The sequence below is a fragment of the Rhipicephalus microplus genome, chromosome 5 (genome assembly GCF_043290135.1).
Source record: "Rhipicephalus microplus isolate Deutch F79 chromosome 5, USDA_Rmic, whole genome shotgun sequence".
NCBI lineage: Eukaryota > Metazoa > Arthropoda > Arachnida > Ixodida > Ixodidae > Rhipicephalus > Rhipicephalus microplus.
The window spans coordinates 77,585,055-77,610,948 of NC_134704.1; the positions used below are offsets into that span (position 1 = coordinate 77,585,055).

Genomic DNA, 25,894 nt, shown 5'->3' on the forward strand with positions numbered 1-25,894 from the left:
CTCCATGTGCGTCAGCATGGCGCATGCGCTGCGGTACGCCGCGTGTACGTACCCATATGATGCATAAAATGAGTATGACCCGGGGAAGCAACAATGCAGGAAATATATCTCGCAACCTCCCAAATAGGAAAAACATTGTCAAGGCCCACTGAACACGCTCGCCTTTGGCGGGAGAGCGCATTCGTTATCGTGATCATTGTTCGATGAAGTGGAGCGGCTTCACGGCCATCGCTAGCACCATCGACGCACTGCCGCATGTTCACGCTGTATGCGTGCGCATTACGAGCAGGTGGTGCGGCTGAACTGATCGGATCTGAAATGGAGGCATCATAGTCGCTCTGTCGTGAGCGTGAAGCACCGGCCCGACTGTTGTCTCTGTGTGTGTGAGGGGGGGGGGGGGGGGGGGGGTCACTGTGATACGCGCAGACACGCGTGATACATGCAACCGCTCAGACAGTCGACAATATGAACGGAATGTGTCGAATGCTGGCGGCGTGGTTTCAATGAGCTGATTGGCCGAAAAGGAGGGTTGCATTTCTTATAGCTTGTAATGTAAGTACTTGCGCTGTACTTTTCTTTTATTTAGATGCAACGGGTGAAATTGAAAAAAAAAACATGCATATTCTTCGTACCGTGAAGGCCAATTCGTCGCATGATTTTTCCACAAAATGTCGTGTAAATACGTCAGGTTGTTGACTGTCGGTATAGCGGGTATGACAATGTGAATTTCGCGCAGCATCTGTACAAGCCTCAAAGTTCAATTGGAAAGCCAAGCCATATCAAAATAAAGCTGCCATATAAACCACTCTATCATTGGCTCAAACATTTTTTTCTTTCGTTTAACATACATTTTGCAGCCTCAGATCTTTGTTAAGGCTTCCGGAACAACATGGTTAAGCATATGCTTACATGTGTGACGTCTTTCTTGTGCCGCATGAAGGACGGCCTCAACTAAACCTGGTAGCATGCTTCTACACGTGGACGCCGTTTGTTTCTTTTCTTTTGTCTGCAATTACAACAAAAACGCCTTTTCAGCGTTGTTTCCTGTGTGCCGCGACCAGCCGGTGTAGTTTGCTTTCATGTTAACGGCTTGTGCTATATTACACACTATTAAACGCTATACAGGTTGTCGAGGTAGACGGCACGCAACCGTCCACAGAAGCAGTGTCTTGTCAACACCTTGACCTCGAAATCGCTCGTCATAAGCATAAGCGTGTACAGGGTTTCTCTTCAGGCAGAGGGGAGGGGGGCAAATGTTCTTCGCTGATTGATTTGATTTAACGGATATGTGGAGTTTAACGTCCCAAAACGACCATATGATTATGAGAGACGCCGTAGTGGAGGTCTCCAGAAATTTCGACCACCTGGAGACAAAGGTTCTTCGCAGCACCCCCCTTTATGTCATGCCAATCTATGGGCTGACTCTGCGCCCTCCTATCCCCTCACACCTCCTTCTCTTTATATTGTCAATGTGTGAGGCGGCTGGCTTTGCGCCCCCTCTTCCCTTCCCTTGCCCCACCCCCACCCCCCGTGCTTACGCGTATGGCCGTAAGCGCACTAAAGCGTTTCTATTCCATTCAACAGGTGATACGACATGATGGGTAGGTGGTCGCCGCTTTTTTTCGTCACGCTGATAACGGTGGAGCGGTGTCGCTCCGTGCGCTACTACTACAAATCCACCCAAAAGGAGGACTTCCTCATCGGAGCCCTGTTCCCGATTCACCGTCCTCCCTACACGAACGAGAATGCATCCGGCAGTTGCGGTGGAGTTTGGGAACTACCGGGCATCCAGCGATTCGAGGCTGCACTGCAGGTGCTTATATCCTTCGCAATCAGCATGCGAACACACCGAAATTATCAGAGATAGCAAACGAGAGGGCATTAAATATGCGAACACGCCAAAATTTGCAATTGGGTGAGACAGAGGTGAGTGTTATTTTCAGAAAAGATGGAAAGACATGGAAAGGCAAAGCGTAACAGGTAATACTCTGCACTGAGGAACATGAAGGGGGCAATTAAAATGACGTGGAGAGATATTTGTGCGTGTGAACGTTCTATTTCAAAGTGAACGCCTCCAAACAAATTGCGTAGTGTAATGTTGTTTCATTTACTGGTTTCGGTTTGCTTTATGCTATTTCTTTATGCTATTTTGTTCTTTGGTAGTTTTCTTTTTTGCACTGCAGGACTTATAAAAAAGGAGTTGCCGAGGTTATATAAAACATCAAACTTTCGTCAGCAAGCCTGTTCAAATAGAAGAAAACAGGCGTTATGGTGATTATATGATGATGGTGGTGGTAGTGGTAGTGGTGGTGGTAGTAGTGAGTGTGGAAAGGAACCTGCTGGGGCGTTAAAATAGTTTCACACCTATAGGCGAAACATCCTCTAAAAAGTTTTCCCCTAGGGGAAAAATCTTTCCTTCAAGTATGAAACACTCTGAACATTGAACAACACGCGTATCAAAGCACACTACATTGCATGTGAAGTCTGCAAACTTCCTGCATGAGAACCTGCGGACATCACAATGTCACCCTGTGACGTCTGTCCCTTTAACAATTAATAAACATGACAAAGATATCAGCTATACATAGACCCGTAGCCAGGGGTGCCCACGCTTTCCTCCCCCTCCCCGAAAAATATTCCCTACTACGGGCCTGGTTGCACAACAGAACACATTGTAGAACTTTAGTGACCACCGCTGCAGTTACAGAAGCGGAGGGGGAAGCGCCAACGAGACAAAAACAAGTGACGCGGACAAGTGCTGACTGGCGACCCATTTTTCATTTACACGAACACGCAAACATATACCCTCAAATTTGGCTCTGATAATCACTTCTCGAAATTCACGTAACACGAATAGGGATGATGTCGGTGTGATCGGTGTGTAAGACCAGAGTAACATGAACATCATAACATTTTAGAGATTACAACAACAAAACCGGTAAACAGCTATAACTGTGCACTCTATTACTATGGAAAAAAAATGTGTTACATCCGTGGCATTCCATACTGAGTAGTCGCCCCACGTATCACAGGCGAGGAATCGGCGCCGAATACCAGCACCCACACCAACTTATATAGACTTCAGACGATATTGCCCGAAAAACACAGCGACAAACGTCTGTTGTGCGACTCCACTGAGACACTCGAACTCATAACGTGCATTGTGCACACAGCGTCTAGCAGACGCTGCCTCGCCTTTAATTAAGACCTGACTCGTAAATTGGTTGACGGAGGTGCGAATCTCCGAACTGGACTCAGGAAACAAATTGGCGGTTTTTGATTAGGTTCGGCAAGTTGCAATAGCCCGTGGTGCCTTAGGTTATAAGGGCTTTACCTGGAGTAACTGTGGTAGTGAGGAAACCATCGCACACGTGCTTTGTGATTGTCTTCAGCTCCCAAAGACAAGTGCTCTCAACAAAGTTAGCCCACCTCTAGGGTCAACCGCTTTCCGTGCAGTTAATTTTGTAGCGCTGCAACGTTCGAGCTTCAAAAAAAAAGGGCGACGAAGGCGCTGCTGAAGTTCCTGCGGTAAATTGGCCTCGCTGAATGGCTATGACACTACCATGCTTGAGTGCATGGTGCATGTGCAGTTTTTTTTTTTCGTGTTCGCTTTTACTCCATCCTCAGTGCAGGGTAGCAAACGAGTTAATTTTCTACTGGTCAACCTGCCTGCCCTTTACTCAACTTTCCCCCTCTTTCTCTCTCTTGAAGTTATGTTCCTCCATCTCGCTTTATTACTCGGTTTTCCTCTTTGCTTTCTCTGTTATGCATGAAAGGATTAGACAAGTGATCGTGCTTTTTGTGTCGACCAGACCGTGGACGACATCAACTCACGCCCTGACCTGCTGCCCAACTCGACGCTGGGAATCCAGATACGCGACAGCTGCCAGTACACGGCCATCGCACTCGAACAGGTGTCGCAGATGATCAAACGATCAGCGTGGTCCACGGTCGAATACCGTGAGGAGCCGCACCCGTACCACCGGCCACCACCCGACGTGGACAGCATACGCGCCGCCCGGTGCGAAGACACTGCTCCAGAGAAAAACCTGGTCGCTGTCGTGGGTCCGTTACTCGAGGGCGGAGTGCACGACGTTCACAGCTTGATGAGCCTCTTCAAGATTCCTGTGATCGGCTACTCGTTCGACGGCCAACAGCCCGACTCCAGCTCGCTGATGGGATACTACGTCAGCGTGGCGCCCTCGAATGAGTCAACGCAGGCCCGAGCCATGGCCGACCTAGTGGCCTACTTCAACTGGACCTACGTCTCCACAGTCTTCACTAACGGTGGGCATGCCCGCGTAGCTGGTGCTGAGTGTCCAGGTTCACTCACAACTGCGACTAGCACCAGTCGCACGGTCATTTTCGAGTGTCAACCACAAGTGGCTGAGAGTGACTGATGTTCACACCTTAGTTGCGACCTGTACCCGTCATAATTGCCTTTTGTTCGCATCGCCACCGCTCCGTAAAATAAGCTGACGTTATGTGGCTGCGTATCTTAAATAGTTTAGAGGTCTGCGACTGGAGTTGCACGACCAAAACATCGAGCAGCGAGCAATTGAATCAAAGTAGTCACCTTGAGACCAAAGCGTTGATTGTCAACCAGTCGTTTTAAAGCTATCCTGGGGGTGAGACGGGTTCTAACCACAGGCGTGAACGAGCCTTTCGGCGGGTTCATAAAAAATGCACAGGAAGGTGTACCATGTGTAAGCATTAAGTTTTCGAGGAAGAAAGTGGTAATTTTAAAGGTGTTTCAATTAAGGCTAGTTGGTATGACGTACTTTAGGGCAAGGATGCACTGCAGGGAAGCTCACAGACGAATTACCACAAGGACAAGAAAGCGCAAGCTGTCGCCAGGCATTTCAATGCATTATAGCTTAAACCTCACCAGAAATGTGTAACAAAAGGACTAACCACAGCAGAGGCCTCTCTGCTATACTTCGTAACCGCACGGTGTTAGCGCATACAGCAGTATGTCTCTACAAGATCAAACATACCACGACATCATTGTGTCCTACTTGCAAGACCTAAGGTGTCATTGAACATTGTGTGCTTAAGTTTGAGGAAATTGAGAAATATGAAGAACTTTTTTTTTATTGGAGCATTCCAACGTTTAGGCTGGCCTCACGACATAGTGAGTAATGTGGTGATTCCGTGTGCACGCCGGACATTCAGGAAGGAGATGTCGCGACTACTCTTTAAGTAAGCGTTACAGACCACGCATGTGACTGGTGCTTAACTACCTCTGGAGTTTTTAAGCGCTAACCATAAGCCGGTAAACCTCGTATGCGACTGTTGACGTGTTACATACTCGGGTTTGGTGTGATGGTGTAGGGGGCCTGTCACAGCGCAAGAACGTCATGACTGTGTCAGCCCATTCGTGTCGATTTCGAGTGCCTATCATACAACATAAGTAACTGCTCAGATTCTGCTGAGGACCAAACCAGCGCGTGTCATTCTTAATTATCGTTTTATGTTATCTTGTAGAGCCACATTTAGATTCCTACTCGAGTAATACAAAAATTGGGTCAAGGTCCTTTAACTCGCACATATTTCACCTACGTACGTAGACGCCGCAAACGAAGCCACCTTGACAGAGTTCATGACGGTGTCTAAGGACAGGGGCGTATGCATCGCCCGATTCTTGGCGCTGAGCCCCCAGGCGACCAAGGCAGAGTACTACGAGGCGATTGCCAACCTGCAGAGCGACGAGAACAGCCGGGTGATCGTGTGTTTCTGCGCCTCCGTCACCATCGTCCGGCTGCTCACCGCCATTCGCAACGCGAACATCACAGGACGTTTCACTCTCGTCGTGAGGTGAGTGTGGTGCGCTTGCTCTGTGTTTATTATTATTATTATTATTATTATTATTATTATTATTATTATTATATTATTATTGTTATGGCGTTTATTAGCCGGCACACAGCGAGTCTACACAATGGCGACAGTAACGGCCAAAACACGGGGTCTCCGCGCGAGCGGCGTTCTCTTTGGGCAGACCCACTAGAAAGCACATAAGAGTTCGACCCACTTCAGTGTTCGGCGGCTTCTGTACAATTACCCCGGGGTCGAAGAGGGAGCCGCCTGGCGACCTAACAGCTTGTCACTACGAGCGGGTCATAGTAAGCCTTCAGACGCTCCACGTTGACTATGTCGCGCCCGCGGCGGCGCATGTCCGAAGATTGTTCAATTGGCTCGATAAGATAGTTGACCGGAGATGTGCGCTCGATCACACGGTAGGGACCTTCATATTTCGGGAGTAGTTTGGAAGAAAGGCCAGCTACAGAGGTCGGGATTGAGAGCCATACAAGGGAACCAGGAAGGAAGGTGGGCTCAGAAGTGGCGGAGCCATCACGAATACTCTTCTGCCGCTCTTGCTCATGCGTCGTAAAAGTCTTGGCAAGCTCGCGACACTCTTCAGCAAGCCTGGCGGTCTCGGAAATAGGTGTACACTCAGATGGATCCGGCGTGTACGGGAGTATCGTGTCGATGGTGTGTGACGGGTGCCTTCCGTACAGCAAAAAGAAAGGTGAAAAACCAGTCGTGCTCTGAGGGGCGGTGTTGTAGGCGTAAGTGACGAAGGGCAGTATGGTATCCCAATTCGTGTGGTTGGCGGCGACGTACATCGACAGCATGTCGCCGAGGGTGCGGTTAAAGCGTTCGGTCAGACCATTCGTCTGCGGGTGGTAAGCAGTAGTTTTGCGATGGACAGAATGGCACTCAGTGAGAATGGCATCGACGACTTCTGACAAGAAGACACGGCCTCGATCGCTGAGAAGCTCCTGGGGTGGACCGTGGCGCAATATAAATTGATGTAGTAGGAAGGACGCAACATCACGCGCAGTAGCCGCAGGGAGAGCGGCGGTTTCGGCGTATCGCGTTAAATGATCTACGGCGACGATGGCCCAGCGGTTGCCAGTGGACGTCAGAGGAAGTGGTCCGTACAAATCGATACCTATGCGCCCAAACGGACGGCCAGGGCAAGGTAGCGGTTGCAGACCGGCTGGTGACATGTGTGCGGACGGTTTGCGGCGTTGGCAAGCGAGACAGGAGCGAACGAACTGCTGGACGTAGCGGTACATCCCGCGCCAGAAGTAGCGTTGTCTAATGCGATGGTAGGTTTTGAATACCCCAGAGTGCGCGCACTGTGGATCAGAATGGAAGGATTCACATATCTCCGACCGCAGACTGCGGGGTATCACGAGTAGCCACTGCCGGCCATCGGCGTCGTAATTGCGTCGGTGTAGGAGGCCGTCACGAATGGCGAAATGGTGAGCTCGACGACGCAAGGCACGCGTGGATGGCGTTGCGGACGGATCAGAGAGCAAGTCGATCAGTTGGGCGATCCAATTATCCTTTCGCTGTTCGGTAGCGATGATGTCAACATCAATGGCAGAAACAACAACCGAGGATACTGAGCAGAGCACGTTAGCTTCAGGCAGAGGGGAGCGCGAGAGGGCGTCGGCGTCAGCATGCTGGCGTCCGTTGCGGTAGAGGACGCGGATGTCGTAGTCTTGTAAGCGAAGAGCCCAACGGGCGAGGCGGCCTGAGCGATCCTTCAATGATGACAGCCAGCATAGTGCATGATGGTCAGTGACGACATCGAATGGGCGACCATACAAATAAGGTCGAAACTTTGTAAGAGCCCAGACGATTGCCAGGCACTCTTTTTCCGTGACGGTGTAGTTTGTCTCGGCTCTCGTGAGCGTACGGCTTGCATATGCCACAACATAATCAGGGAACCCGGGTTTGCGCTGCGCCAGGACAGCGCCGAGGCCTACACCACTGGCGTCCGTGTGCACTTCTGTTGGGGCCGTAGGGTCATAGTGGCGGAGAATGGGAGGAGACGTCAACAAGTGGCGGAGCTTCAAGAACGCGTTGTCGCACTCTGACGACCACGAATTGAGGGGCCCGTTACTTCCGAGGAGCTTCGTCAGCGGTGATATAATCGTGGCGAAGTTTCGTATAAAGCGTCGGAAGTATGAGCACAGGCCCACGAAACTACGCAGTTCTTTGACGGACGCAGGTTTTGGGAATTCGGCCACGGCCCGAAGCTTGGCTGGGTCAGGAAGAATGCCATCCTTGGACACGACGTACCCTAGGATGGTGAGTTGGCGTGCTGCAAAGCGGCACTTCTTCAGATTTAGTTGCAAGCCGGCATTGCTCACACGTGCGAAAACTTCTTTTAGACGTTGGAGATGGGTGGAGAAATCTGGAGCGAAGACAACAACGTCATCGAGGTAACACAAGCACGTGTGCCATTTCAAGTTGCGCAGTACGGTGTCCATCATGCGCTCAAATGTCGCAGGCGCATTACACAGACCAAACGGCATGACGTTGAATTCGTACAAGCCGTCGGGTGTGATGAAGGCAGTCTTCAGTCGAGCGTCATCAGCCAGGGGTACTTGCCAGTACCCCAAGCGCAGATCGAGAGAAGAAAAAAATTGGGCTCCGTGAAGGCTGTCAATTGCGTCGTCGATGCGCGGCAGTGGGTAGACATCCTTGCGAGTGATCTTATTGAGCCGTCTGTAGTCCACACAGAACCGCACAGAACCATCTTTCTTAGCAACAAGAACAACAGGAGACGCCCATGGACTGTCCGAGGGCCGAATGACGTCGCGTCGGAGCTTATCGTCAACCTGCTCGTTAATTTGCCGGCGTTCAGCAGGCGACACGCGGTATGGACGTTGCCGTAATGGTGGATGGGCACCAGTGTCAATACGATGCGTAACAGTGGACGCGCGACCGAGAGAACTTCGCCCGACATCGAAAGAAGAACGGTATTGTTGCAACAGGTCTAGAAGCTGGGAACGCTGCACTGACGTAAGGTTGTCATCAATGAATGGGCCAAATACATCAGGAGATGATGGGTCAGAAGTAGAAACAGCACTGATGGTACGTGAATCGGGACAACGCGAGTCTTCGGGTACGTCCAGGACTTGTGCGTCGTCGACTGCTTCCACTCTGCCGAGACATTCCCCTTGAACCAAGGTAACAGTGTACGGGGATGGGTTGGTCACAAAAATAGCGGCGTTGCCTTGGGTGATTTGCACGGTCGCGAAAGGTACTAGCAACCCTTTCCTCCTGGAAGCACGGTAGGATGGCGAAACAAGTGCAATTGTGTCGGAGAGACCGGTGCAGTAGACCGATACGCCCATCATCGAGCTTGGAGGCACTATAGTATCGTCTTTCACAAGAACCTTGTTCAGTGTCGAGGGACCGTCTTCTGGCGTCAAATGCGAGAAGGGCGAGAGTTCAATTTCGGCGGCGGCACAATGAATGACGGCGTCGTTGCGGGAGAGAAAATCCCATCCCAAGATGACGTCATGAGAGCATGCAGGAATGATGATGAATTGGGCGACATACAGAACGTCCTGAACGACAACGCGAGCTGTGCAGCCTGCTGTAGGATTAATACGATGTGAGCTAGCGGTACGAAGGGACAGTCCAGAAATCGGCGTCATCACTTTTCGAAGCAAGCGGCAAAGGTTTTCGCTCATAACTGATACCGCAGCTCCAGTGTCAATAAGAGCAGATGCATGAACACCGTCCACAAGCACGTCAATGACATTAGATGGGCGGCTCTGAGGGCTTTCACAATGCGATAGCGTCGCAGTCCTTGCCTCTGGGACTGCGACGACTAGTTTTCCCGCTCATGAGCAGAAGAACTTGGCCGCATGGGGGACACAGAGACCGACGTCGTGGAGACGGCGACCTTCGAGCAGACGGACCTGGGCGAGACGACAGTGGCACAGACGGCAGTTCCTCGTTATACGAACGGCTAAGGTGGCCAGCAACAGGAGAAGTGGGAGCCGGCTGTAGTCGAGAGCAATAACGGGCTACGTGACCGGCGTAACCGCAAGCAAAGCAGATGGGCCGGTTGTCGGGTGTGCGCCATCGGTTTGCCGGGGTGGGTCTCGCCCGGAACGGTGTCTGGAAAGGCTGCATGGTGGGCTGAAAATGAGGCTGAGGGGTTGCGCCAACATATGCAGCCGGCATACCCGCTGCAAAGGACGGAGGTCGTGCGGCAGCTTCGGCGTAAGTCACTGGTGCAGGCACTTGAACGACTGGAGGCGGCCTTGCGACCACTTGGGCGTAACTTGGGGGTGCAGGGGCCAGAAGTTGTTGTGGGTGGTACGCAGGCATGACCTCCGCTATTTCCTGCTCAATCGCTCGGCGGATGGGTGGAAGAATGGTAGGGGCCGATTGTTGAGCAGCCGGTGGGTGGGCAAAGGGCAGGAGAGAGAACTGCCGCGCGATTTCCTCACGTATGAAGGACTTTAGATCTGCCAGCAGTGCCACCTGATCACAGCTCGCTTCCAAGCCTGCAAGCCCTGCATCTCGTGATGTGGAGCAACGGGTCATCGAACGCTGCCGGCGGAGCTCCTCGTAGCTCTGGCACAGCGTGATGACCTCAGCTACTGTGCCTGGGTTTTTGGCAAGCAGCATCGTGAAGGCATCATCGTCAATGCCCTTCATGACGTTCCGGATCTTGTCTGATTCGGACATGCTGTCGTTCGACTTCTTGCACAAGTCCAGGACATCTTCAATGTAACTGGTGAATGACTCACCGGCCTGCTGAGCGCGTTCGCGTAAGCGCTGCTCGGCTTGCAGCTTGCGAATGGCAGGGCGGCCAAAAACGTTGGTGATAGCAGTCTTGAAACCGGACCAGGTTGCAAACTCGGACGCGTGGTTGGTGTACCACAAACTTGCAACGCCCGCAAGGTAGAACACCAAGTTTGTCAACTTGCCGTCCTCGTCCCATTTGTTGGGGACGCTCACGCGCTCGTAAATGGCGAGCCTGTCCTCCACGTCAGTGCCATCGGCGCCCGTGAAGATGGGTGGATCGCGGATCCTGGGGACACCGGGACATGGGGGTGGCATGGGAGGAGGCGTTTGCTGAGAGGCGTCGTGGGACATGGTAGATTGCAGCGTACGTGAGCGTAGTTCCAAGGGCATCAAAGGGGATCGTAGCACTCTCCACCAATTTGTTATGGCGTTTATTAGCCGGCACACAGCGAGTCTACACAATGGCGACAGTAACGGCCAAAACACGGGGTCTCCGCGCGAGCGGCGTTCTCTTTGGGCAGACCCACTAGAAAGCACATAAGAGTTCGACCCACTTCAGTGTTCGGCGGCTTCTGGACATTATTATTATTATTATTATTATTATTATTATTATTATTATTATTATTATTATTATTATTATTATTATTATTATTATTATTATTATTATTATTCGCTCTCTCAATGTCTCCTACTTTGAGTAGCACTTAAGTGGGTGCATATTCAGAATTTACGAAGATCGGTTAACCTGAGAAGGAATAAACGCGCGTGAGCAATCGTTCAATGTGTGCGAAAACATTTGAACGAAGAAAGGGAATAGCGTACACATGGTCAGTCGGGTATCACTCGTACAAAACTACATAACTGCGTTATGTGGCACAGCATACTCATGGTAGAAGAAAAGAATATTGAAGAACACTTAGCACGGCCAAGGTAAAAAAATGGCGCATTATTATAACGAGCCACGACAAAGCTAACTTGCAGTTAACGCTATGAGTTCATTGGTGTAGCGAACATAATAAATCACAGCATTTTGAATGGTCATGTGCAAGGACGATCGATTCGGGTCGTTTATTTTGGTGTACTATAATTATAGGTTAAAAAGTCGTTAAACGCGTTAGTAGTATACTGTAAGCACGCAGAACGCTCAAAGAATTGAAAAAGTGACGAGAAGTGTCGGCCGGTGGCAGGAGCTTGTTTCAGTGTGTGCATGCGTGTGTTGCCCTCGACATTCACATTCGACTTGAGAAACTGAATGTTGGTTGATATGTGGGGTTTAACGTCCCAAAGAGAAACTCAATATTCAGCACCTAATTTCTACAAAAGTCAATCTCCTATAATGACGTCGTTTAGCTGCGCCAAGTCGAGACGAATTTGTTCTTCGATAAAACGGATGTTGTTTTGGTGCAGCACGCAGAGAGAGTGGTTTGATTTTATGTTAATCTGTGACTTTAGTTATGAAGTCATATTCTAATTGTTGTGTTACAGTACAAATGTCAATAAATCTGAACAACTATGGCTCGAGAATTGATATACCATGCTCACTCGTGCGACAATGTATTGGTGCGCGGTCACTTTCACACTGACTAGTAGCCTCAAATAGTGAAGCAGCAACATTTGACTTTTCTTGGCGCTCAGCCACGCATTTAATGTGGCGTTGGCAAAATGCTTCTGCGGTCAGGCTGTAGTATTCAATTGTACATGCTTTGTACAAACGAATAAATGCAAAACTACCACTCCACATACAGAATATGCCAATAGCGTCATCCGGTGATGATGATATGTGGGGTTTAACGTCCCAAAACCACTATATACGATTGTGAGAGACGCCGTAGTGGAGGGATCCGGAAATTTCGACCACCTGAGGTTCTTTAACGTGCACCCAAATATGAACACACGGGCCTACAACATTTCCATCTCCATCGCAAATGCAGCCACCGCAGCCGGGATTCAATCCCGCAGCCGAGTACCTTATCCACAAGACCACCGCGGCGGGGCAATATGGCGTCATCCGAGACCGCCATTCCTAGTGACTGATTGTTCATTGTTCAAGTCTTCCGTCTCATGACACGGTGCTACTTCGAGCTCAGCTAAGCTCATTAAAATAAAAAGCTTGGAACACTTACGGTGACCCAGATAGCGACGTAATTCACTTTTCAACGAATCGGGCAACTGAACAAAAATGATTGCTCGTTTCCTTTCAACAACCCATCGGCACGCAGCGCGTTAGCTTCGAACCTCCTGATGTAAGATGCAACGTGCGACTGCGACGCATATACGTCTAAGATGCGCCACACGGCTATTTTCAGCGAATCATGGATGGCGGACAAGGAACTACTTGCCGGCCTCGAAGAGCAAGCCGCCGGTGTTCTGTCTTTCCGCAATCACGTCGAGCCCGACGAAGAGTTCGAGGCCTACTACACGAGCCTGAATCACAGGAACAACGTCAGGAACCCGTGGTTTCGGGAGTTCTGGGAGTCGCACTTCCAGTGTTCACTTGACAGCGAAGGTGAAACTGCCGACCAGTATGAGCGGAAGTGCACAGGTGAGGAAGAACGATCTTTTAGCGAACAATGAAGTAAACGTTGGTCGTCACAATGACGTCATATAATACAATGACGTCGCACATTTCGACAACCTCTGACATCATGATTATGTCATGCGGTGACGTCATCACATGGTTGTTGTTATTTTTTCATCACACGTGTTCATGGCGACGGTCACGTTTCACTTTTGATGAGACGTTGAAAGCATAGGGTTTCCCAATATAGACTAGAGGGAACTCTGGCGCTAGTGTCTAGGGGAGCTGCAATGCACAGCGCTTCAGCGAGCATGGGAATGATGGGTAGTAAACACATTTGTCTCTAAGCTTCGTACTTCTGGCCTGCTTTTGGCTCCGTGTGTGTTCGTGTGGGTTGAAGCTGTATTCTCACGAAACAAAAATCAGTAAATGTTCAGCGATCGCGTTTCACCACCCTATTTTTTTTTCGAATTACCTTTCCAAATTGAGTCACGAAGTTCAAAAGGTATGAATCTTTCTTTCAAAACAAAATCGAAACACAGCAATAAACGAAGCCGCAAGTACAATTCGCCACCCGCAAGTACGAAGACTAGGCAAATGTGTGTATTACCTATCATTCCCATGGTCGTTGAACGATCGCAGCGCCAGAGTGCCCTCTAGTTAATTTTGAGAAACTCTATGGTTGAAGGCTTTCGTCTTAATAAATATATGATTTCGTGCGAGCACTGATGCCTCGCACTCGGCTTTCCACTTTGAAAGCAAAAGAGAAGTAACTAATGCTATATTCAGGGGAAGCATTAAAAGTTGCATTTCCAAACACGTTACCCCCCACTCATACTTATATCACTTGTACCTATATCGTGAAGTTACCGGAAGCCATTTATTTCACAAAACACACACCGCGTGCTTGCACTGACGTAGCCGCCATGCGGCATAATGTATGTGTATTCTTCCTGGTTATGAATGGAGTAACGAAAACAAGACAGTGCGATGTCAGCTCGATAAATAAAACTAATAAAGTGTGGGGATTTATAGCCTTCACTTTTAAAAGTTGAACGCGATAGCGATAGGTCCTTATAGTGCGTTCTGTGTAATAGGTGGCACGCTCGCGAGTAATTATGAGCGTGAAATGTTTCCGAAATGTTTCCGAACTTGCTAAGCACCCTCTACAAGGGTATACAAGCCGTAACATCTGCGCCACTTGTGGTGGGTGGCCAGCTTTGAACCACGAGGTAGTCATAATCACCTGTTCTGACGGCCTTTTTTTTTCCGAGGACAGCCCATGACTGGAGTTGTCTCCCGAATGAAATTGCACTGTCATTTCCGACTTCTTTTGATGAATCCCTCGCAGAATGTTTGTTTAACTAGGTTTTACAAGACATATGTGGAATATTTTAGGCTTTATCTCACCATTTACAGCTTCTGTCAAGTTGTGTTTTCTACTCTGTCTTTCTTATGACGTTATGTATCTATAAACTTAATTTATGTTTAAATGTTTACTTTAATATTATGTTTTGTTGCTTTTTCGTGTTGTACGACCTGTATCAACCTCTTAGTAGCGTGATGTTTAGTCTTTTTTATAATGTTATTTATGTTTAGAGTGCTGATGTTATCTTTATTCTTACATGATGTTTGTTACTTTTCATGTTGTATATACTTCCTGTATCATTTCCTGTTTGTTTCCCCCTACAATAATGCCCAGTTGGATGCTGTAGGTATCTGAATAAAGAAAAAGATGGCAATGTAAGCTTGTACCACGCATTATTACTGCGATATCAGATGTTGTATTGTGAAGCACGTATACAGGATACGTGTGTTTGTAAAGCATGAAAGTTACTTTCACTGCATTTCCAAGCAGAGGAAGTTATTTTCACTGTATTCTCAAGCAGACGCGTGGCTGTATGGTAGAACACGTCCTTGCCACGCGAACGGCCCTGGTTCGATTTTCACACGGACGAGGAAATTTTCTGCAGCTTGACTTTTCGGTCATGCACAAGGTGATGATTTTTCGCTCACAACCAACGATGCCGATGCCGAGATTTATGCGAAACGAGCTCTTTAACGATGTCGCGTGAAAATCTAACATTTAACAATTGTAGACGGGGTAGCTTCAGAAATTGTCTTTCGCAGGTGATGAGTCACTGAGTGAAGGCTACGAGCAAGACCCGCAAATTGACGGCGTCAAAAGCGCCATCTACTTGATCGCCCGTGCTCTGCACAATATGCTGGATGACTACTGCCAAACGAGCGTCGACAAGAATTGCTATCGGCGCGTCCACGTCGGTGGCGACAAGTTCTTCGATTACCTCTTGGAAGCGACCCCAGTGTACCAGCAAAGCAAACCTGAGCTCAATAAGAAGCGTAGCACGATTCCGTGGTAAGTATCCATTGCGGTACGTCTAGATAATGACAGCATTGGTTTTGAACATTTGGTCAAAGGACATCACCGTGCAAAAAAAATTGTCAACTGTGCCAGTCGATATGGATCTATGGTAGTAAGGTCCCCTTGTTAGAAATGTTCCAACAAAAGTCCAAACAGTTCGTACTGATGATTGAGCAATGAAACTATTTCCCTCACATTGGGAGGAGAAGAAAGTGCGATCGTCGATAAGCGTCCACGAAGAGAAGTTTCTATAGATTGACGGTTGATAACGGCGACCGGGGTCCCCACGCAGCGTGTTTGTTGTATCCAGGCAGAGTAAGCTTCACCACTAAGGCGACGCGTCACAGCCCCTCGAAGCCCGCCTGTACCCTGTTTAGCTACCGGTGGGTGGCCGGCCGGCACTGGGGATCGAACGCCGCACCTCCCGTAGCTGAAGCAGACGCGTACATGCAATGCCACAGCTACGGTGTTGATAACGGCGAGGGAAACAGTGTCGCCATTGAGGGCGTTGTCCAAGTGAATGGTAGATTCACTGTTTGGGGCGTCGGTTTCGGTTTCGCCCGCTAAATTGGCCAGAACTCTCGATTCCGCGGTGTTAACCAGTGGCCGCATTTCCGAAATTTCAAAGCAGCTGTCGACAATTTGTAGATTGATTTATTGATTTGTGCAGTTTAACGTCCCAAAATCACCATATGATTATGAGAGACGCCGCAGTGGAAAGCTCCGGCAATTTCGACCACCTGGGGTTCTTTAACGTGCACCCAAATCTGAGCACATGGGCCTACAGCATTTCCGCCTCCATCGGAAATGCAGCCGTCACAGCCGGAATTCGATCCCGCGACCTTTGGGTCAGCAGCCGAGTATTTTATCCACTAGACCACCATGGCGGGGCATTGGACTCGGTTGGCTATTTCATGTGGTTGAAAAGTGAATTGTCTAAACTTCTGTGATTACTGCCGTAATTAATGTTTTTACACGTCTGAAGATGCCTTTTGGCAAAGTAAAGAGAGCACCGCAGGTATACTGCACAGAAGCCTCATTTTTCAGTATAATGATATAGCAAGTATGTGGGGAAGGTCACCAGTTCTGCTGTTTCCTCAGTCTTCGCACCACTAGCACGTAGCTACCTCTAATTATTTTCCTTTTTCTAAAGGTACGACGTGGTTAACTTTATCAAAGCCGATGACGGTGATTACGATATCGAGACTGTGGGGACCTGGTCCAACGATCAACTCGAGGTGTTCAAGACACCCCTATGGAGCTCGCAGGGCAACACCGAGGTGCCCACATCCGAATGCGGAAAGCCGTGCCTCATTGGACACGTCAAGGTATATGAATTCCCAGTTCCACGCGCAATCACGCGCACACTCTCATCCCAGGGTAGCCAGCCGAACTGATATCCGGCTAACCACCCCATTCTCTCTATTTCTTTCTTCCTCCCTTCTTTTCTTCCTGGCGGTTGCCCGAATAATTTTCGTGTTTTGATTCCTCTGTCGCGTTTAATGATTCAGCACAGAGGCAGTATAAGCGTTGGTCGTTACTGGTAACTGATTGGACTCCAAGAACAAACGAATTCGTGAGGGGGAGACAGCAAATTAGTAATTTCTGGGTGGGCAGATGTGATTAGGAACTTCGCGGGTATAACGCGGCAGCAAAAGCACAGGACCAGGTTGATTGGCGGAACATGGGAGAGGCCTTTGGCCTGCGGTGGGCGTACTCAGGTTGTTATTGATGATGTTGATTATGACGATGATGATGATTAATGCTTTTATCTTAACCAACTTCAACTATATGCCCAATATCACGTCATCTGAATGGATCAATCCTGTCCGCATATGGTTGCAGGCGAGGATTGAGGGTACTGCTTTGTACAAGCTATCCGATACAATGTTAAATCGACGCAACATATCGCAATGTAGCCGGTACTCTAGAACCGTATAATGTATAGTTGAATGCAGGGAATTTCGACTAGAAACAAGTACGAGCTTCAATGCAATGCTTGCTTCTCCGTTACTGTCACTATGCCTTGTCATTGAGGTACACAACGATATAACGTAGAATAAATTTGTCGTTCTAAATGTCACGGAAGAACAAATGCATAGAGGAGTTCCGTTAACTTATTCCACACTAGCTGAATAACCGTTTCTCTATATGTATTTTTACGTTGGTGGTGGAAGTGGTGTAGACCTGGCTCGCAATCACTTTCGGTTCCTCAATCGTGTTCTACAAAAGTGCAAAGGCAAACAAAAAATTAACAGCACATCCTTGTGCGCTATGCGCATGTCCTTCAACGCACTTGTAGAAAACCCTCTTTTCGTCATGCTTCAGAATCGTGTGGCTTTCTGGGCATTGGTTGCTGCTGGAGCACATGAAGTACACTACACTGTCTATTACAGAGAGAGACAGAGAGAAAAAGAAAAAGAGAGTAAAGGCAGCGAGGTTGAGCAAGCTTGGCTCGGTTGGCTACCCTACACTTGGGGTGGGGCAAAGGGAGAATAATAGAAGGAAAAGAGATAGAAAAGAAGAGGAGTAAGAGAGAGATAAATTAATAGTCAGCTCGAGACTACACAACACGGTCTCACACTATTCTTTCTCAAGGGCTCGTGAAGTCTTCTGGTCCTTAAAAAGTACAAGAGGGCTTTCGGGGCTTTGCGCGTATGGGAAGCCGTCGACCAAGGTCCCAGAATCTTCTTTTCTATCTCAGAGCATACAGTGCACGATGTGGACCCAGCAGCACCGGCTGATTCTGCTCTTTGATTTCCGAACGCCAGGGGTCCTCTGCGCTAAATTCATCTCTAAGCCCTCTGTTATATTGAGCCAATGCCTCTCACATTGACTGGAAATTGATCACGAATACGAAAGAGTGTATAACGCGCCACAATCTAACATGCTGGTAATGCCTTTTGCACAGGTACACCAGTCGATCACAAAGCCGTGTTGCTGGAAGTGTGTCCAGTGTGCCGACAACCAGTACGTGCAGGGCGATTACCTTTGTTCTCAATGCAAGCAAGGAACGTGGCCGAATGAGAACATGGACGGTGAGTTGACCCTTAATTACGCATACAGTGTTACATACATGCAGCCATTTAGTCCTTATATGAAAGTACTATAATTAACACATTCTCAAAGATAAAACTGTCTTGCCAACTTGGCAGGCCTTTCTTAACCACTGAAGCTCGTCGAAAAAGCAGCGTCCCCTGTAACCTGGTGTGCATGTTAATTTCATATGGCAGCTAACAAAATTTGAGCCGCATCCCCCAATGGGAGACTGTCCTAGTGTGTGTGAAACACTGCATCTTGGTGCTGGCCCCCTGTCTTGGTGACTGCTGTGCAATCAGTGTAAATGCACTCGCATATAGTCACGCCTTGCTCATGTCATTTTACGTAACCACTTTGTGGCTATAATACTTCGTACGTAATATATGTTTATTCTATAGGAACTATTTTCCCAGCTTCGACTCAAGAAATGGTTCTGTTAGATAAGCTTAAAACATGTTTCTGAAGCCGCAATTTTCAGTCCATAGAATTCATCACATAAACGGGCTACGGACAGGCATTTCTTGAGGGAATTGGACACATAGTGGAGCAAAGTAACTCTCAGTTACACAACCTTGTGGGAAGTTCCCGAAGATTGGCTTTGCCTCGTCAATTATGAGGCTCATTGCAACTTGAAATAGCTACACAAAATCGCATTTAACACTTTCATTTTTGTTTTTTTTAATGGCCTCCGTCAATACGCATACGCTATACTCATACTGCTCTATGAGCAACGTTTTTAGATACTCAAAAAACGTTGCCTCTGAGTGAATGTTAAACGTAGCACGATTCCACAAAAACTCCATAAATGGAATCTGAAAAGGAAATTTTACAAATGGCATCTAAATTTCATGGCCATTTGACTAGGTATGACGTCACACAGCCTGCAAAAGCCTTCCGAAGAACATCGCGCGGACCCCCTAGAGTTGCACGCCGAAGGGTTCGTGTTTCGTATTGCACTGTCTTCGCAGGTTGTGAGCGGATTCCCCAGAAGTACGCGCAGTGGACCGAAGCCGGTTCCATATTGACCATCGTCATCTCCACCCTGTCCATCACGAACACCGTCTGCACCACGGCCGTCTTCATCCGGTACGCCCGATCACCCATCGTCAAGATGACGTCTCGAGAGCTGTCGTTCGTCTTGCTGGCGGGTGTCCTGTTCAGCGAGGCTGGCACCTTCGCCGTCCTCTCCAAGCCTTCGGTGGCGTCCTGCCTGCTCGAGCGGCTCTGTCCCGTGCTGGGAGTGGCCACGGTGTACGCCGCCATCTTCGCCAAGGCGTACTTGCTGTGCCGCGTCCTGTCGGCGACCAAGAGCCCAGGCTTCCCTGCCGCCATAAATGCAGCCCGGGTCGTGAGCACTCGGTCGTTGTTGCTGATCGCGGGAGGCCTGGTCGCCGTGCAGTTCTTTATAACGGCCGCTATGCTCGTCTTTGATAAACCGGGAACGGTGCAGGTAAGGGTGTCTTTATGCGCATTAGCGTGTTTCTGACCTGGACAGTCATACATAAAGTGAGCACCTTATGTATTCAGGACCTCAATAAAGCTCATTTTAATGCATGATCCTGATAATTACAATTACGCTTAACCATGCCATATTTCGACGTCATATAACTGCCATTTCTCTCATAAGCTAGAAAAGACGTTTAAGGTTAACCATCTTGAATTCTTTCGAAGTGTTCCTCTTAGATGTAGCCGACTGTGCGCAGGTTATGTCTGCGGTGGCATTTCGTTTAAAAGTGCTTCCTAATGCAAATACAAATGCGCATCCCTGAGGAAGCTATGAAAGCAAACATGACAAATACTTATGTGCAATGGTGTATTACCATTGTTCCTTTATTTGTGTACTTAATTACAAAAATTGTCTATTCAAAGGAAAAAGTATATTTCAGCACAACGAAGATGCAATGAATGTGATAGCAATAACTTGGAATGTTATGCGAAGGCTAAAACCTCACTCCTATAAGAACAGGGGCCGATGCAGCGAACGAGGTGTTGCCTATGGCTTCAACGCAAACTTTGCGATGAGAGCATGACACGTACAAAGCAGTGAGCCGTCTACTGAACTCTTCAAATATATACGGGTGCGACTAAGATGAGCACGCCCGGGTCAAGCTATGTACGCATATCCTAACGGAGGCCCACAGCCCCCAACATAACTCGTGTCTTCATGTGCATTTAGTGTGACGGAAGATGGCCGGTGCATTTTGTCTCTGCTTGAGCATGCAGTGATCGTCGGCAGCGCTCTCTTGCACAAAAAAGAAACATACGAGCTTTTTACGGAACGTAACGCTGACGCCGACAGCAAACATGTTCGTGCCGGGTCCGTAATAATGGCAATAAAGATGTGTGCCATTTGCGAGCGAGAGACAAAAGGAGGAGGAGAAGAAACTTAGGATCCGAAGCCAGCCCTTATGAAGTAAGGACGTATTGCAGAGCTACGACCGTAGGTCCTCGTTCTTAACATTTGGTGCCGAATCCCGGGAGTGGTCGTTCTGGGACTCCCATGTCGTCAGCCAAGCTTCTCCGAATGGTGCGTGGGACTGTCAGGGCCAGCACCTACGAAATATTACCCTCCTGACGAGACCACTGCAGCACTCCGACACCAAGGTACGCGAGGTCAACAGGTAATTTGTTGTTTCGATGACAGGAGAAGCTGCGCTTCGCCAGTTGGGCAATCAGATCCCCGGCATAACTGAAGCAGAATCAGTTGTCCAGGACCTCAAAGGTTCTCCGCGCTACCATGAGAAAATCGTGTATGCAATCGCTGTGGGGCAGTATTTCCTGTCAGAACGCAAGCAGTCTGATTATATATGCGACACAAGCTATTTTCCGTTTTCTTACACCAGAAAAGACAGTAAAAACTACAACCGAGCTGGTTTGTGGAAAATAGTCAATGACTGTTGATTGATTGATTGATTGATTGATTGATTGATTGATTGATTGATTGATTGATTGATTGATTGATTGATTGATTGATTGATTGATTGATTGATTGATTGATTGATTGATTGATTGATTGATTGATATGTGGGTTTAAACGTCCCAAAACCACTATAATATTATGAGAGACGCTGTAGTGGAGGGCTCTGGGAATTTCGACCACCTGGGGCTCCTTAACGTGCACCCAAATTTGAGCACACGTGCCTACAGCATTTTCTCCTCCAGTAAAAATGCAGCTGCCACAGCCGGCATTTGAACCCGCGACCTGCGGGTCAGCAGGTCGCTGGAACAACCTTAACCACTATAACACCAAGGCGGGGTAGTCAATGACTGTGACAGCATATCCGAAACCATGAAAAAAATGTCACAAGCTGCGAAGACTAATTATTCAAGCACGAAAACGGATCACCTGCGAGTCCAGAAAAAGATGGAAACATTTCGATCGAAGTAGAAGACAATAACACCAAATCGGTTGTGATGGTGAAACTACCAAAGCAAGATCCAGTGAGTGAGGTCTCTTTAGGTAGTGACCAAGCGACAATGCCGTGCTTGGAAGATTCCCTAGAACAGCGATGTTACGTTGTTAATTCTACAGCGATGAACAACTATTTGAGTATTATGGAAGTATTCTAAAGTGGAAGGAACATCCCAGGGAAGAAGATCAAGAGATTGCCACTCTTGAAAGGGCAGCAGCAAGTCGAATAAATCGTAAAAGCTGTGGCATATACGATAAGGTTGAAGAGGTTGAACCCATTGGCCAACTGTTGAGTGCCGAAGAACCTGCCGATAGCTTACCAATGATCAACAATGACCAGTTCACTCCGGTGGTTGCTGGGACGTTCAGCCCTACCATGTTTCTGGTGGTGTCCTTGCCATTGATTTGTGGGGTTTAACGTCCCAAAACCACTATATGATTATGAGAGACGCCGTAGTGGAGGGCTCCGGAAATTTTGACCACCTGGGGCTCTTTAACGTGCACCCAAATCTGAGTACACGGGCCTACAACATTACCGCCTCCATCGGAAATGCAGCCGCCACAGCCGGGATTCGATCCCGCGACCTGCGGGTCAGCAGCCGAGTACCTTAGCCACTAGACCACCGTGGCGGGGCTGTCCTTGTCGTTCGATACACAGGCTGGACGTCAGGACTTTGTCTCAGCTTCGAAAAACTGAACAACGGCGTCACCAAGCAAGTGAATGGGCACCTAAGAAAGCAGGTGAGAGTGCTCTTTTCATCTGCGGAAGTGAAGTGCGGCACCCTGTGGACTCTGACGAAGCAAATGCGCCATTTCGCGAAATAACTGTGCAAGCACGTCAACAAGCATACTCTCAGGGAGCAGAGGAAGAGCCAGGCCCAGGAACTTGCTGCTGATGTGATCAACCGATCACACGAAGCGTCCAAAGCGGCACTTGTCCCCCAATTTCGGGGTGCCAAACAGTTCATGCCACAGGAACAAAAGTCACTGCAGATTCCAAGGCACTCCGTGCAGAACGCAACACCAGTACGCTGTGGCAGGGTCTACGGGTGAACCTGAATGCGGAGCACACCAGCAGTGTCGTGCTGGCATAAAAACAGCGGAGATGGCGATGCGTGCACCATTTCTTAACCAAATCGGCACGCTAGTAAGAATAATCGCTGAGGCTTAACGTCCCAAGACCACTATGTGATAATGAAAGACGCCATAGTGGAGGGCTCCGGAAATTTTGACCACGTGACGTTCTTTAATGCGCACCTGAATCTAAGCACGCGGACTTCCATCAAACATGCGGTCGCCGGCCGGGATTCGATCCCGCGACCTGCGGGTCAGCAGCCGAGTGCCTTAAGCACGAGTAGATCGCCACGCTGCTTCTCGGACCAGGCTACAACGGAGATTCATGTCGGAGTCACTACAATGGTGCCAGTAAACACTGTGCGAGTGAAATCACTACATTCTGGACGAACTGCAATGGATATACCATGTTTCATGCGCATTGAACCTGACTCAGTTCTGAAGCCTAGTACATAGGTTGTGCACGTTAGAAGAAACGAAGTGCCTTGTATCACATTCACGCCGTCTCTCGGAGGATGTCGAAAATAAATAAGTGAGGCATGGGCTTGGGGGCATAGTGAGAGGCTAAAAAGAGGAGTACGAGGTGGAGATTCAGAGCCAGCCGTTATGAAGTAAGGACATGTGACACGGCTACGACCACAAGTCTTCGTTTTAACACGTAAATACTATCGTAGTAAAGACAACGAGAAAAATAACTAAATGTGCACTCTAGTGCACTACTTAAAAATGTTAACAAAGCTTTAAGTAATCCCACAGTGTGATCATTATATTTCAATGCTCCTGGGGCTTTATTTATTTATTTACTTTATCTACTTATCATGATTATTGATTGATCTCTCAATCAGTGGATCAATCGAACAACCAATATTCATGAACAGTGGTGAACATGCTGTAGACGTATCTATCAATTGTACGATAAATTAATACAGCTACAGTTACTTCCTAATCATGTTTCTTGATCTCTTAAGATGTGCATGGTAATCTAACGACACAAAAGTTCCATCTTTTAAAAATGAGCCGTTTTAACGTCGCTACATACAAACTTGTGAATTTAAAAGTGCTTTTTCGCGCATTCTTACATTGCGGTCATTGCACTTGTCGCCCACACTTCAACGCCGCAGGTCTACCCGGCACCTAATCGCTCCTTCCTGATATGCAACGTGAGTGACCTCGCAAGTCATCTGCCGTGGGTGTACAACTACCTACTCATTGTCCTGTGCACAGCGTTCGCCTTCAGGGCCAGGAAGCTTCAAACCACCTTCAACGAGGCCAAGATGATCGGGTTCGCGATGTACGCTACCGTTGTGATTTGGATTGCTTACGTGGCCGTCTACGTCGGGAGCGAGAACAACCGAAAGCTGTCCCTCTGTCTCGCCATAAGCGCATCTTCTCAAGTGCTGCTGGGGCTTCTCTTCCTCACCAAGATATACGCCATGCTTTCCGAGCCCGTGAAACACGCCTGCTGCTTCGTGTTTGGCACTCGACCAGCTCTTACTAGCCAGGTCTCTGTAGTCGAGGATCTCGGACACGAGGGACCCCAGAGCTCCAGCGGATCGCTCGAAAGCTTGGCTCAAAATAAAACAAAGTGACCCCTGACCCCTGTTTTTGTCTTACGTCAGTGCAATACATGTAAATAATGTTCGCTCAATGAGTGAGTGAGTGAGTGAGTGAGTGAGTGAGGGGGAGGGAGGTAGTGGGGAAGTGAGTGAGGGAGTAAGTGAGGGAGTGAGTGTCCCTATAAAAGTTATGAGCAAAAAATTGCGTGGTTGATTTATTTAAAGCGAACGTTATTCCTGGTGTAATTGAGTGCCACTTTGAGCGAGTGCACTTGTGCCCCTGTAACGAAACTTTGGCTACACGCTCCTACTCGAGAAAGTAAAGTGTACTTTGAAAATTGTACTGATGACAATGGGTAATTAGGCAACGCAACTGATATTTGTTTTATCGGGAAATGTTTTGAAAGTAATAATGTGTTGCAGCTAAAAGTAGCCCTTGTAATAGAATTTAGGTACAAATGCGCCAGATGCAGCCATTGCATGGCGAGTGCTGGGCATGTCCTTTGTCGTCGTCACTGTAAACTGCCTGAAAGCAAGAATAGCCAAGTTTTTGCGTGTCTGGTATAATATTGTTACGTAAAAATGACACGACGGGTGTCTATTTAAAATCTATATTCAAATTGATGCGTGTGGCGTCAACTAAGATGGAAGACAGCACGCACAACGGACAGACCACTTCCTCGTTGTCGTCTTCTGACCACTGATATGTCAGCTACGTAGCATTACCCCCCCCCCCCCCCCCCGGCGGTAAAAGCGCCGTCTCGGTGCACATTAACTACGGTCTTCAGTAGGCAGGTGGTAAGGTTTTAGCCTGCTGACGTGCACAACATCACTGGGTGTGGTTGCAGGCAGGCTTGTGGTCTCAGATGCAGGAATGATCTCATAGGTGACGTCGGTTACCTGGCGGATGATACGGTAAGGACCCATGTAGTGAGACAACTTCTCTGATAAGCCAACTCGACGAACTGGGCACCACAGGAGAACAAGAGAACCGGGTGAGAAGTGAACGTCAGCATGCCGGCTGTCGTAGATGGCTTTCTGAGTGGCTTGCGAAGCCGAAAGTCTAGAGCGGGCGATCTGACGTGCGTGGTCGGCACGAGCAATAGCGTCGCGTGCATATTCGGTTGACGGCGTTGTAGTGGTTGGAAGTAGGGTGTCGAGTGGTAACTTCGGATCACGGCCATAAAGCAAATAAAAGGGTGAATAACCAGTAGTGTCGTGGCGTGAAGAATTGTACGCGAAGGTCACGTGAGGTAGTGGCAGGTCCCAGTCATGGTGGTCGGAGGACACATACATCGCGAGCATGTCCGTTAGGGTCCGATTTAGCCGTTCGGTAAGGCCAT

The 25,894-nt window shown here is 48.5% G+C and overlaps 1 protein-coding gene across 1 annotated transcript; it reads left to right on the forward strand.

Moving 5' to 3' along the window:
• The first annotated feature begins 412 nt into the window (after positions 1 to 412).
• On the forward strand, positions 413 to 24,591 carry LOC142817302 (metabotropic glutamate receptor 1-like). Its single transcript, XM_075894349.1, has 10 exons — positions 413 to 552; positions 1,585 to 1,813; positions 3,813 to 4,287; positions 5,571 to 5,817; positions 12,876 to 13,111; positions 15,218 to 15,464; positions 16,624 to 16,798; positions 18,382 to 18,508; positions 19,478 to 19,959; positions 24,117 to 24,591. Exons 2-10 carry the CDS (start codon positions 1,595 to 1,597, stop codon positions 24,582 to 24,584), a joined length of 2,676 nt encoding a protein of 891 aa, XP_075750464.1. The 5' UTR covers positions 413 to 552; positions 1,585 to 1,594; the 3' UTR covers positions 24,585 to 24,591.
• Positions 24,592 to 25,894: the final 1,303 nt, after the last annotated feature.